This window comes from Cryptomeria japonica, chromosome 5 (assembly GCF_030272615.1).
Source record: "Cryptomeria japonica chromosome 5, Sugi_1.0, whole genome shotgun sequence".
Classification (NCBI taxonomy): domain Eukaryota; kingdom Viridiplantae; phylum Streptophyta; class Pinopsida; order Cupressales; family Cupressaceae; genus Cryptomeria; species Cryptomeria japonica.
The window spans coordinates 136,392,181-136,406,143 of record NC_081409.1 but is presented as its reverse complement, the minus strand read 5'-3'; the positions used below and the strand labels follow the sequence as shown (position 1 = coordinate 136,406,143).

Genomic DNA, 13,963 nt, shown 5'->3' with positions numbered 1-13,963 from the left:
TACAATCATCAAGAAAGGTTACAAAATAGTTATCTTCTCCAATGGAGGTTACTTCGGTAGGCCCAAAAACATTTGAGTATACTAGTTCTAATAGTGTTGTCTTTATGTCACGCCCACCTTTCAAGAAACTGACTCTATTTTGTTTGCCATAAAGGCAATGTTCATAAAAGGCTAAGTCAACAAGTTTGATTTCTTGTATGCATAACATGGATACCTTTCTTGCTAATGTGTCTAGGTCTTTGATGCCAATGATCCACTTTGTTGTCCTCAATCACCATTGTAGCTCCCACTTCACCATGAGTCTTAAATATGTATAAACTACCCACTTTATTACCATTTGCAATCAACATGGTACCATGAGTCACCTTCCACGTATCTAGAAGAAAATTTACATTAAGACCTTGCTCAAAGAGTTGTCCAATGGATATCAAATTCTGCTTCAATTTTGGGACATGGTGAACATCTTTGAGAAGCCATGTTTTACCACCTTCTAATGGTAGCAATACATCCCCTTTGCCTGTAATTTCACAAGCTTTGTTATCTCCTAAAAAAACATTTTCAAAATGACCTTCATGGTAGTTAATGAACGCTTCAAGACATGAGGTAGCATGATGGGAGGCACCAAAATCAAGCACCCATGAATCTAGAGTAGTGTCGATTGTTGAAAGGATTAGAACACTATCATCTTTATCATAGACTGTATCTGCTTCGCTGTCCTGCACCCTCTCTTGTGCCCTTTTGAAGTTTTTACAATCTTTCTTCACTTGACCAGCTTTGCCACAAAACCAACATTCACCATTTCTGTTTCTAGACTTCGATCTCCTTGCTGATTTCGAACGTCTATGGTAATTATTTTTGCCTCTATTATGACTTCTACCTCTATTTTCAGTGCTAACCACCATTAAAGTTTCACCGGATGAAGGTTCATCATTCTTTCTTCTCAAATCCTCACTAAGAAGAGTAGTTGCTACATCATTAAAAACCAACTTATTTTTACCAGATATAGATGTGCTAACTGCTATTACAATGCCATCCCAGCTGCTTGGCAAAGAACATAATAAGAGAACAACCTTTCTCTCATCATCTTGTGTTAGCCCCACCGAAGTCGCTTGACTAATCAATGTATTAAATTCATTGATGTGGTTTGTCATAGCACAACCTTCTTTCATTTTCAGTTTGTACAAGCGCTTCATGATAAACACTTTATTTGCAGTCGATGCCATTTCATACATGGTTGTGAGTCTATCCAATACATCTTTTGTTGTTGCATCACTCATGACATTGAAGAGAACATTGTTGGACAGCGAGATAAAAATTGTCCCTCTCGCCTTCTTGTCTAATTTTTCCCTTCCAGCGCGAGTGAAAGGTCTTTCTTTATCAGCAAAGGCTCCATCTGCACCTTCCATAACCCGAAGCTCTATCCAGAGAACTTCTCTATCTTCGCTTCTTCCATGATTCTGGAATTTCAACCACCAAAATCTTAACATGGATCTAACCTCGCTCTAATACCAATTGTTAGGATGAAGAAACAAATTTAAACAATAGATTAAAATAGAATTATAAACACACAACACAAACAAATGAGACACATAGATTTATCGTGTTTCGACAACTGCCTATGTCCACACTTGAAGAAGGGGAGTCAATTGATTAATAACCAATCTAGTTTACACACACACATCTGCAAGAAGCTCCAAAATTAACCTCTACAAATGAATTACAATCAGCTCTTAAAGAGTTTGCAAGGAGAAGTTGAAGAGCCAAGAGTTTTGGCGGCAAGAGGAAGGAGTCCATTGGACTTCACTTCCAACAACAACAAGTATAATAATCTTCAGCTTTGATGTCCTGCGACCTCCTTCAACTTCGAACTCCCTGGACATTACTTAGCATTGGAAATAGTTGTATTGTAGGGCCAATTTATAAATCACAGGTTCGACAACAATATACCATTGATTAAGTGCTAGAAATATATTCTCAAACATCCACAATGCATATCAAACTTACCCAGTAGTGCTTCACTCTATACGGAGCTTCCAAACCAATCTAAACTTCACTAAAATTCATATCTCCCAGATTTGATCTTTCACAAACATTGGAAATGTCGTCAATGAGTGAGGGTGTACATCCCCAAAATCCAAAATGATTTTCCATAATTCTCTAGAAAACTCAATTTTCACAAAAACCCAATTCCCAAGATAACAATTTCCAAGATGTCTGAATCCTTCTTTTTGGCACACATCCCAAGGCCCTATCAATGTGGGATGAATGAAAATTAGAATAAAATATTATTATCCTCATATGTCTCCACAAGGGGTTCTTTTAATATTACTTGTTGACATTAGCTTCAACATTAAATAACCCCTTAAGTTAAATAATTAAATTTAACTTTAGAAAATTTTGATTTGTTCTTAAATAATTAATTCCCCCATTTAAAAAAATTTCAGGTGAATAAATAAATGCACCAAAATGAAGTCAACCAAATTTGCTCTAAAATTCAACCAACACTATGCCCAAACTAACTTACTATAAATAGTAAGTTCCTTGAAACTTTGTCAAATTAACTCCGTTTGGCCCAAAACTGAACTTGCCTAGGCCAAATCCATCACAGATCCTTGCAAAGTCTTGGTTAGCCCTCGAGACCATGACAAAAAGGCAAGGGGGACATTACAAGTAGATGCTAACCTAAGCATGGAGTTGTACCACCCAAATTAAGGGTGTACAATTTATGATGTAACACTATTATACTAAAACCCAAAAGCAAGCCAAAATAAATAATTAAACTATATATACATATACATGCATGCTTAAATACATACATATATATACATATACATATATATGTATACATATACATATGTGCATACATACATACATACATATATGTGTGTGTGTGCGTGCATATACATAAATGTGTATATATACATGTATGTATGTATGTACACATACACACAAAGATGGTGTTACAGTTATCAAAAATAAAAAATGAAATATTGTTTTATTATCATTTTATGACAAATGTATGAATTTTTAAGATCTAAAGTGAATTTTTTTTTTTTTTTAAAATGATTCCTACATGTTATATTAGATGGGACATAAGATTTTTTTATATGTATAAAATATATATATTATTTTTTATTAATACCCAAAAAAAAATAAAAAATGCTCAAATTGTTTATAAAAGAAAGGTGGGTGATAGATATATACATTCAAAATCTAAACACAACCAAACACATATAAAAGGTAGAAAATATCAACACTAAAGAACAATCTAATAAATTAAAGTTTGAAAATATATTTTTATAATAAATAATTGAGCTGTCTACATTCAATGAATCTTGTACAACTAGAGAAGTTGTGTTGAAATCGTATTGCTGGTTGTGGGACAATGTAAAACTGTGAAACAGACTGGTGGAGATAAGATACTACATTTTGGAGTCAATAAGGTGCCCTAAAAGTTTACCCTCCGAATCAATTTCTCGACTAGATTCAACGCATCTTGACAGCGAGGATAGTTTTAGTCAGTTAAGTCAGAAAAAAAATTTATCGGTGTTGTACAATTTATGCCATCTCAAACAAACAAACATTTAAAAATATCATGTGACTGAAATTAAATTCAGACAGTCTAGATGAAATGAATCTTTTGTAAATAACTGTAGAAAAGTCATTAAAGCATTATTACGTCTTGAAAGCAGGGCTTTTAATGAGTTAAACAGAAATAAACTGCATTTTTTTAATTGGATTTCTATGATCTTATCATGCCCAGTCTTAAATCATATATATTAAGTAATATATTAAGTGTAGATAATGTTAATCAATTATGAATATTTAACACTTCTAAATCTAGAAGTGTGTTCTTAATACCACAACATACATTAAGCAACGTAATAAACCTAAACATTATCAATTGTTTTTAAGTATTTAACATTTTTAAACTTAGAAATATAAACTTAATGTGTGATTTAAACCATTCCCTCTATAACAGAATGGAAACAAATTGTGTAATGGCTAAGCATTGCGCTGAATAGTAAAATAACATGCAAGTTATATCGATCATGATTGGTAAAGTGGACAGATGTAATAGAGATAAGTATGGCTGAATTTAAACCAGCATCGAGTCGCGGCGTGCAAGAGGTGGTCCAGAAAACTCCAACATATTCAGAACTTCACACTCTACACAGGGCCACTGCAATAAAAGAGTTTTGTCGTTTCTTTCAAACTGGCAGGCACCTTCAACAGAAATTAGGACAAATATGATAGCTTGCAAGGAACCGTGCTGAAAGATGAATTCATATTGTGCCTATTTGGCTCTTACTTCTGTTTCCATTCTTTATCTATATATATTGTCTTTCTAGAAAATTATTCCCAAGCTTTTGGTTTTATGGTCGAGTTTCGAAAAAAGCAAGGCTTCAATGATGCAATATCATTGTGCTTCTGGAAGGCAATGTGTGGGATGGGTGAAGAAATATCTGAGGGACTGTGTGTGTGGAACAAGAGACTATGTGTCTGTTGTTTTTGGGCTTATTAGTTTGTTCAGCTGGGCAGTTGCAGAAGTGCCTCAGATTATTACTAACTTCAAGAATGGATCCACAGAGGGTGTCTCCCTTGGCTTTCTCATGACATGGGTTGTCGGGTAAGCTATCAATAAATCCCTCACATTCGAGCTTACAAAGTTTTTCATTTCTGTAAAATTTCATCTGAGTAGTGGTTTAGGATCATTGGTTTCTCCGCTTCTGGTAGATAAGGTTCTCTTTTCTCTGACACTGTTTTCTATATTTAGTATTCTGATGATGCTTTTCAATGTACAATGTTTCAGTGATCTTTTCAATCTTATTGGGTGTTGGCTGGAGCCGGCTACTGTGAGTATTTCCTGCTCTGCACTTCAATAGGATTATCTACAATATTATTAAGCTATAGCTTTTATAATTAGAGTTTTACACTTTAGGAGTATCTTTGTGCTGTTTTTGGATTTCATTGTCTTTTTTTATCAATATCTTGGATTACATAATGTTAGAATTTATTTTGCTCAATTGATTTGCCGTCTGATTTGCGCTGATCTTCATTACTGAAACCTGTCTAGAACTTAGGTGTATTGCACGAACTGAAAATTTGACATGTTATTGATGTTCAAGTAGAGTGGATCCTGAACTATAGTGATGCGTATCTCACTAAAGTTTGTCTATATTTGAACTTCTTATTTGTAACAATCGTCTTTGATCTGATTTCTGACTAACGACGTCACCTCTATGATTGTGCAGCTACCTACACAGTTATACACGGCACTGGTGAATGCTCTTCTCGAATCTTCTTTTGTGAAGTGCAAGTCATAGCATTATTTGAAAATCAAGTAACTCTTTTCTATATGTTTGAACTTCTTTCCAAATATGTTCTTACTCTGTCAACTGGTGCAGCTGTACACAATTACAACCATAGCTTTAGTTTGCCAAATCATATATTATGATCATATCTGTAAGTGGTGGAAAGCAAGGAAAGCGAAAGCTCAATCTAAGGTTGTGATTTTGACATTTTTATTCCACTACACAAATTTTGAGGTCTTGATAACGTCCATAATACTAGACCTCTGTCTAAAGCATGATGTGAGTTTTTCTAATTGTTAATTTATATCAGATTCAACCAAAGGAAGTCTTCAAATCTGAACAAAATGACAATAAGAAGGCAGAGCCTCTGAAAGTTCCAGAGGGAATGATCTACTCATCTGAATCTGCAGCAAAAATCAATTCTGACCTTAATAAACCATTTAGTGGGACACCTGTATCGAGTTTACCTATACCTACAATTTCTTCTTTGGAGAGGCCCAACACAGTGAGGGATCTATATTACACGTAATACATTCGTATTTCCTCCATCATGTGTTCTATGAAGTCAATAGTTGCCTTTTTAAGATCAGATAATCAATTGTTATTAGATGTAATTTTGTTTTCCAGCTCTGCAAGATCCCTAGCAAGCAGTCACACTCCTACTCCGGGTTCATATCTCGTACACTCCCGCGAGTCTTACAGAAGTGGTCCAAGCTATATCTTTAATCAGTCGTCACTAGACGAGGAAGAAGTGCTCACTAATCTTATATCTCCAAGCCCTAAGCATGCCAAATCAATACTTCGCTCTGTAAGTTTTCTCACATATATTGCAGCAAAATGTATGATTGAATCCAATATGCCTAATTGTAGTTACCAACGTAACATCATAATTCATATTTTCTTTTCACTCCATTGTTCAGGTAGCCTCAACAATATTTTTCATTGGTGGGATGGACTACTTTAAATTGCCTAGTTTAAACAACGTTACTTCAATTCCTTACTCTTCTCAATCCCAAAGAAGATCTGTTGTTATAATAACAGGAAGGAAACTTTTGGAGGTATCTACAAGGCAAATTCTTTGTTGGTATTTCTTATTGTTCGATGATTTGAAATCATCTCATGTTGTTAAATAAGAATTGCTATTCAAATGCAGGGAATGGGTGGCAGTGCAGTGGCAAGCTCAATGATTGAAGAAGATGCATCAAACCATTTAGGAATTTGGTTAGGGTGGCTTATGGCTGCTATCTATATGGGAGGACGGCTTCCACAAATCAGTTTAAATGTGAGTTCTTATCAATTGCATTTCAATGCTTCTAAGGACTAATCTAAGAATCGTTATAACTTGTTTGTGTCTCAACAGTAAAAACACAGAATGCGGATAGGTCTACAACTTTTGATTCTAGAGCCTTAAAAATATAAATACATTGCAGTGTGCATCAGCTTCTAATACGCAAACTAAAAGTGTATTTTATAATGAAATTTTCTTGCAGATTACTAGAGGGACCGTTGAGGTATGCCTACCCATCTAGCTCATTCTTTTTATTGACTTTTAGTCTATATTCGTGTTGCTAGTGACTTCATATTAATAACCCTTTTAATGTCGTTATGTTATCAGGGCCTGAATCCACTAATGTTCTTGTTTGCTCTAATAGGAAATGCAGCCTACGTGGCAAGGTATGTAGCTATATTCAATTATAGTTTTTCCCTTAGGGGACTGTACTTAAGTATTTTAATAGCTCAGGGTTGTAATTGTGACGCATGCACCATTGGATTTTATTATGCTATGTTCAGTATTATTGTAAGGACTCTGGAGTGGGAAAAGTTAAAGCCAAATATGCCATGGCTGGTAGATGCTGGAGTATGTGTACTATTGGACTTTTTTGTATCCTTATAGATGAGCTCTCTCTATATAGATTAGCTCTCTCTATATCTATAGACTTCAACTACGTAATTTAGAGTAGTTAAATTATCAATTCAAGCTTATTATTAATTGCATTGGTTGGACAACGTTTTCAATGAACGAAGAAGCTTTATCCTTAACGAGCATTTGTAGATTCTGGCCCAGTTTGTGTATTATAAGGTAGGAAATACTAATGAAGATGAAAGTGGAGATTATGAAGCTGTTCATAAAGATGCAGCAGCTTAATATGAGCAAATCCATTATTTCGATTCTGTTTCACGACCTTGAATATGGATGCATTGAAACTTCAAGCTTTTAAGAGACCAGTGCTATCACCATGCAATTGTCCGCTTCCATTAGAGGCAAAATACAATTAGTAATTGTTAAGAATTCGATTGTCAATTATTTTTTCCAGATGGGTTGTATGACCTACCTACATAGACAGATGATTAGACTCACCTATTTATTTAAATCCTCCTCTTTTACAGCTTATCTGTTGGCAAATTCATACATGGAAGAGACATATGTAACATTTATGCATTGATCACAAAAACTTAAATGTTATCTACATTATGTAGTTAGAGATATGATATTATAATGTATTTGGTAGATTTGAATGTTATGGGTCATATATCTTTGAGCATTCAACTTATTCATGCATAATCTATTGGTTTAGTTGTGCGACTGAGTATTTGATGGTTTATGTGAATCACTGGTTCCTTTTCGTCTCATGCTCTCACGGCTCCTGCAAATCCTCTTCCTCTAGGTGGACTAATTCTCTTTCACAATATCTTATGATATTTCCAGTTGAATCTAGTGATCTTCTACTGAACAAATACCTCTAATTCTAATTTTGTCCCTTCTGATCAAGTTGTTAATAAGTTTGATGATCTTTTTATTGTTTCCCCTATTGTTTGTTGTTTGACTAGATCCCTTACAACTAGTAAAGTTATTGATTTACATGATGTCATATTCTACCTCATAGTTTTCTATAGTCTGACCTCCCTTGGTTCTTTCGAAGAGGTTTCTTCTTTCCCTTCACCTAAGTCTGTAAGTTTAGAAGACGACTCTTTTTGGACAATAGTTCAAAGAAGGAAGAATGATGTGAAGATGATTAAGTTTGATTCAGTTGTTGTTTATTTTCAATTTTATTTATCTTTCGGGTAGCTTTCTTTTTTTTCTTGTAATAGAGATTTGATTCTATCGACAACCTATTTATCTTAATAAAAACTTTCATTCCAATTTTAACATTTGATTAAGATTAATCATGATTGCTAGATTGATAATCATGATGTTCTCTATCTTCTTTTTTCTCATGAGTCAATTTTTTTAAAAATATATTGATGATTAATTGTGATTATAATTGCTTGTTCTCTATTTTTCACTTGCAATTCATATATTGAAATTTATACTCTTATTTTAGCAATTCATTGTCTATTAGAATCATTTTGTCTAAGTGTTTTTTGTTCTTCCCTTTGAACATCTATCAATTGTTCTCATTGTTATCTTCAATATTCTCTTTTATATTCTATTTGACATTATCTTATTGATTCCTCAAGTTCAAAAATTAACCTTGGTTGTACCATATGTAGAAAGCATAGAAAATTACAAAACAATAACCTTGGTACTATTATATCTAGAAAACATATGAAATTTACTATAAATTTATATTTGTTTGTGAATGTTATTTATTAAGATAAATATGAAGCTTGAATTGAAACTTAATATATCTTTTTTTTTTTAAATTGAAGGATAATAAACTTATTTAAATGTTATTCATAGTAGAAAATGATTACTTAGTAAAATCGTAAATGAATCCTATGGTATATATTTTCTCTTATTTGAAGTGTAAACATAGCTACATATTTATTCCTAAAAGTAACATAAAACTCTAATTATTTTGATGTTATTTATAGCCCAAACTACCTTTCACTAATATATATTTAAATGAATCAACTTATTTCAATGTTATTAATATTTAGTTAGTAGTAAGCATAAAATTTAATTAAATGATTACAAAAATAACTTTGCTAACTTGGTTTGATAAGAAAATATAATTGAAATTGAAGAAATAGCCACTAATGCAATTTTGTATCTCAATTTGTTTAAAAATCAAAAGATAAAACTAAGAGAATATGAAAAGATTACGCATCAATTTAAACATTATTAAATATGAAAACACTACAATTGAAACTTCAAAGATTATTAAATATACAAACCCAACAATTTATACATAGTTCATACAAAATATAATATCACTATCAACATAATTCATAATCCTAAATTACTTTTCACTTAAATCATTAATAAAGCAACATTTCTTAGTTATAATAATTGTAACTCTATATAAAGTTGGAGTCTTAAAGTAAAAGATTAACTATATTAAAACCATATACTTATCTCTACACCAAATTATAAACAATTATTTCTTTTATTTTAATTGTACAAATAAAAAATTTAGAGGGGTTCATCTTGTGGTCTAATGGTGAAGAAGTGGATCATTAATGGTGCCATCAAGGTTGACACCCCATGGAGGATGAAGAGAGGAGGAAGGAGAAGGAGAGAAGGAGAGAAGGACATAATGAAGCTAGATATATATATTTTTTGTAAATTTTAATATTTCTAAAAATCATAAATATGATTTAAATTTTGAAAACATACATAGTTTGTCTATCAATTAATTTAAGTAATGTACATAGAAAATGAAATTAACTATAAATATGTAAATTTTGCATTAAAAAAAAGAACATAAATATCTAAAGTAAGGAGTGGTGAGACATAAAAAAATAATGATAATGAAAAATAGAGTATCTGAATATAGAAGAGTTGGATACACCAAGATATCAATACCCTTTGTACACTATAAACACATTACCAAGATATCAATAACCTTTGTACATTATAAACACATAGCAATTGATGTTTGTTGCATCCTAAGGGCTGTATAGTCATTTATGTGAGTGTAAATCTTATAGAAAAAATGAACAAAAGTAGATAGTCAGTTTAGTTTTTTATTTTATTTTTGAATTTATTTTTTTTATATATGCAACCTTTCAAAAAAAAATTATTTCTTTAACTTTTTATTTTCATGTAGGCAGTCTTTTAAAACTTATATTGTTATTGTAAATTGATATAATAAGATATGTAATATATTTTATTAATAAAAAAGAATAAATGATAACTAAAGCGGACAAATGTAATACCTAGAGATAATACTAAAAATGGGTTTCAATTTACGTTCTTTCAGTGATCTTTTCACTTTTGCAACTGTGAGTATTTCCAGCTCTGCACTAAAATGAGCATATTTACAATATTATTAAACTATGGCTTTTAAAAAAGAGTTTTACTCTTTCTAAACATGATATCTTTCTGGAATTTCAGCTCTAATGCTAGATGAACTTGATTCCCCATCTGACTTGTTTTGAGGTTAATTACTGAAACCTTTGTAGACCCTAACTGTATTGCATGAATTGAAAATTTGTCATTTAATAGATGCTCAAGTGGAGTGGATTCTGAGCTGTAGTGATGCATATTTCAATAAGGTTTGTCCATTTTTGAACTACTTATTTATGATAATCATCTTATTTGCCATCTGATTGCAATCTTATTTATGACAATCATGTCTTATATTTGAAGAACTTATTTGCCATCTGATGTGTGCCTAACGACGTCACCTCTATTAGTGCAGCTACCTACAAAGTTATACACGGTACTGACGAAACCTCTTCTAGAATTTTCTTTAATGAAGTACAGGTCATAGAATCGTTCGAAAAACAAGTTACACACTTTTCTATATCTTTGATCTTCTTTTCATATCTGTTCTTAGTCTGTACACAATTACAACCCTAGTTCTTGTTTGCCAACTCATATATTATGATCATATTGCAAGTGGTGGAAAGCAGGGAAAGCGAAAGCTTAATCTATGGTTGTGATTTCCACATATTTATTCCACTACACGAATTTTGAGGTTTCTTGATAAGTGATGGGGTGGACAGAAAAAAAACAAATACAAACATAATATGCAGAAATAAACAATATCACACATCTCAGAAAATATATACACAAATATTCATCAAAACTGCTTTCAGTGCTACAGCACTTTAATCATTCATTAAACAATCAATTAGAAACGTTACAAATTTTCTGAATGCTACAGCATTCTCATTTTACTTGATCAGCTAACCACCACTTGATGCTTAAGCCCTTATATGATGCCTCAATTTATAGATGTCTTAAGATGATTCTGAAAATTACATGAACTTTCTAGATCTTAGGCTGAGCTTGACAAATATTCAATGCTTTTCCCTTTTAACCTTATCTCTATTCCAATTCTAGAACATTCTAATTACCTTTTTCATACTCTCCCTTAATTTTGATCATAAATACTATCACATTTATTATTTTCAAATTGCTTTGTAAATTTATTTATTTATTTATTTGTCTCTTTCCTAATCATAATCAAGTCTTATGACTTTCTCAAACTTGAACAATGCCTTATTTTTGACTTCTTGCAACTTTTGTGGTAGTCCTTTCGAACATTCAAATTTTCAATCTGGAACTTCTTCCAAACTTACTACCTATAGACATCTTGGAAGACAATGCTTTCTTTTGACCCAAAAAAATAATCCTTTTTCAACATTCAAATCTTGCTTGATTACTATCAACTTTCACATATGAACACTTATACTTGATCAATGTTTTCATTATACCTATAATTGTTTGTCAACTTAATTTATGACTCCATCCACTGTCCATTTGTATGCAACCTATCATAGACGAAGAATTTAAAACCCTCCCATAATAATGATGACAAATATTTATGAAGGAACCAAAAAAGAAAAAAAGAATTACTACAGGCTATGACAAAACCAAATTTACATAAAAAATAATATTTAATCATCACTATATATATATTTTTTACCAATAAAAATAAACACACTACATTTTCTTCAAGGAAACGGAGTAGAGAAGTTTCTTTTATAAACTGCACTCACTACAAAATATAAAAAACCCACTTAAGGCGTACAAGAGATCACTAGTGAAACATAAACAAACCAAAGAAGAACTGATTACTACCATTGTCTCAAATTGTTGGGATCCAAGAACACTGGGAGGGGAGGGGGGTGGGGGTGAATTAGTGTTCTGCCAGAATGAACAGTTTTTAACTTTCTAGACCATGCGTATATATACCAGTAAACAAATAAACATATAACAAGAAGCAAATAAACAATCCACATAAATGAATACCATAACACACATAATTTATATGTGGAAAACCTCAATGAGTAAAAACCACGGTGGGATTTGTGACCCACAATATCAGTTCACTGGCCATATGAAAAGATATTACATATAATAGGGGCCTGCACTTCAAGGAAGGCACACTACCTAGAGCATATTGCTCATCCCTAAAGAGCCTCACTGACTACAAGCTTTCTGCCAAAGTAAATTACTGAAAATGAACTCAAGAATGCATCTGCTAAGCCACATAGAGTTTCAGTTCTGCTTCTTCTCTGTACCGGTTCATAAACTTTGAACTGCTACTGATATCTCTTCTCCTCCAATAATGCTTTCCAAACAATCTACATATCATTGCATGATATAGAATTTGCATACAAAATGATCTCCATACATATATTTCACATCATATAGTTCTTCTATATTCTCCTATATCCATATATTTCATATATCCTTTTTTCTTTTAAAAAATAACGTAGGAGACTAACTTATATACCTATTACAAATGATATGCTTTATGTCGGCTTACAATACATTTACAAAAATGTCACCCTTGACAATAATAATTGCAAAATGATTTAAGTAAATCCTCCTTGATGTCAGCTTCCAAAGAAGTATTGATGATGGTGCTGGTGTAGCCCTGAATGCTCCAAAGCCGGTATCTGCCAATATATGCTTTCTAGTGCCGGTTTATGACTTCCATCATATCTTGTTTCCATCAATGACAACAAAATGAATCCAATGAGTGTCAATTGTTAACACAAACATGCTAAACAAAAAGATAATGAATCTAAAATAAAAAATGTAGAAGCATAACCGGATGACAGAACTAGAATAAGAGGCTTGGATCAATTTCCAACATACCCCTGCTTGATGTAGAGAGGATTCATAGTGCAGTCTCAAAGGATCAAAAATTGGGTGTTGGCAACAACCTTAGTAAAAATGTCAGCTATCTCCTCTATAGTCTTCATGTACCTATGTTCCACTTCCTTCTTTTAGACCAAATCTCTAATTAAATGATATTATTAATCAAAATGTTTAGTTCTGCTATAATGCACTAGATTTCTTGCCAACATTATGGTGCTCAAATTAACACAAAAGATCACTACAAACTGAAATTGTTTTTCATGAATCTCTTCAAGAACATTCTTGAGCCACAGTGCTTGAGTACTTGTAGAGGTTACTTGTAGAGGTTATTGCAACATATTTTGCCTTGGTTGAAGAATTTTAAGCAATGTTTTGTCTCTTTTAATTCCAAGAAGTCAAACCTAAACCAAAAGTAAAACAATTACTAGAGGTACACTACCTCCCCAATCAGAATCACTAAACCAAATATATGAAATCCTTTTGAACTATGGTAATCAATGCCAAAATTCAAAGTTTCTTTCACATACCTCAATTGCTTTTGGCATATTTCATATGTAATTTAGAAGATCCTATCACATACCTTGAAACAAGAGAAACTTCATATAGATTATTAGGCCTACAGTGAGTGAGAAACAACAAACTC

General features: G+C 32.3%; 1 protein-coding gene across 1 annotated transcript; it reads left to right on the top strand.

Moving 5' to 3' along the window:
• Window positions 1-4,293: 4,293 nt before the first annotated feature.
• Window positions 4,294-7,846, top strand: LOC131042615 (uncharacterized). The gene is made up of 12 exons (XM_057975926.2): window positions 4,294-4,630; window positions 4,814-4,856; window positions 5,256-5,282; window positions 5,409-5,507; window positions 5,626-5,840; window positions 5,943-6,123; window positions 6,236-6,373; window positions 6,469-6,597; window positions 6,806-6,826; window positions 6,931-6,989; window positions 7,107-7,197; window positions 7,369-7,846. Exons 1-12 carry the CDS (start codon window positions 4,410-4,412, stop codon window positions 7,459-7,461), a joined length of 1,317 nt encoding a protein of 438 aa, XP_057831909.2. The 5' UTR covers window positions 4,294-4,409; the 3' UTR covers window positions 7,462-7,846.
• Window positions 7,847-13,963: the final 6,117 nt, after the last annotated feature.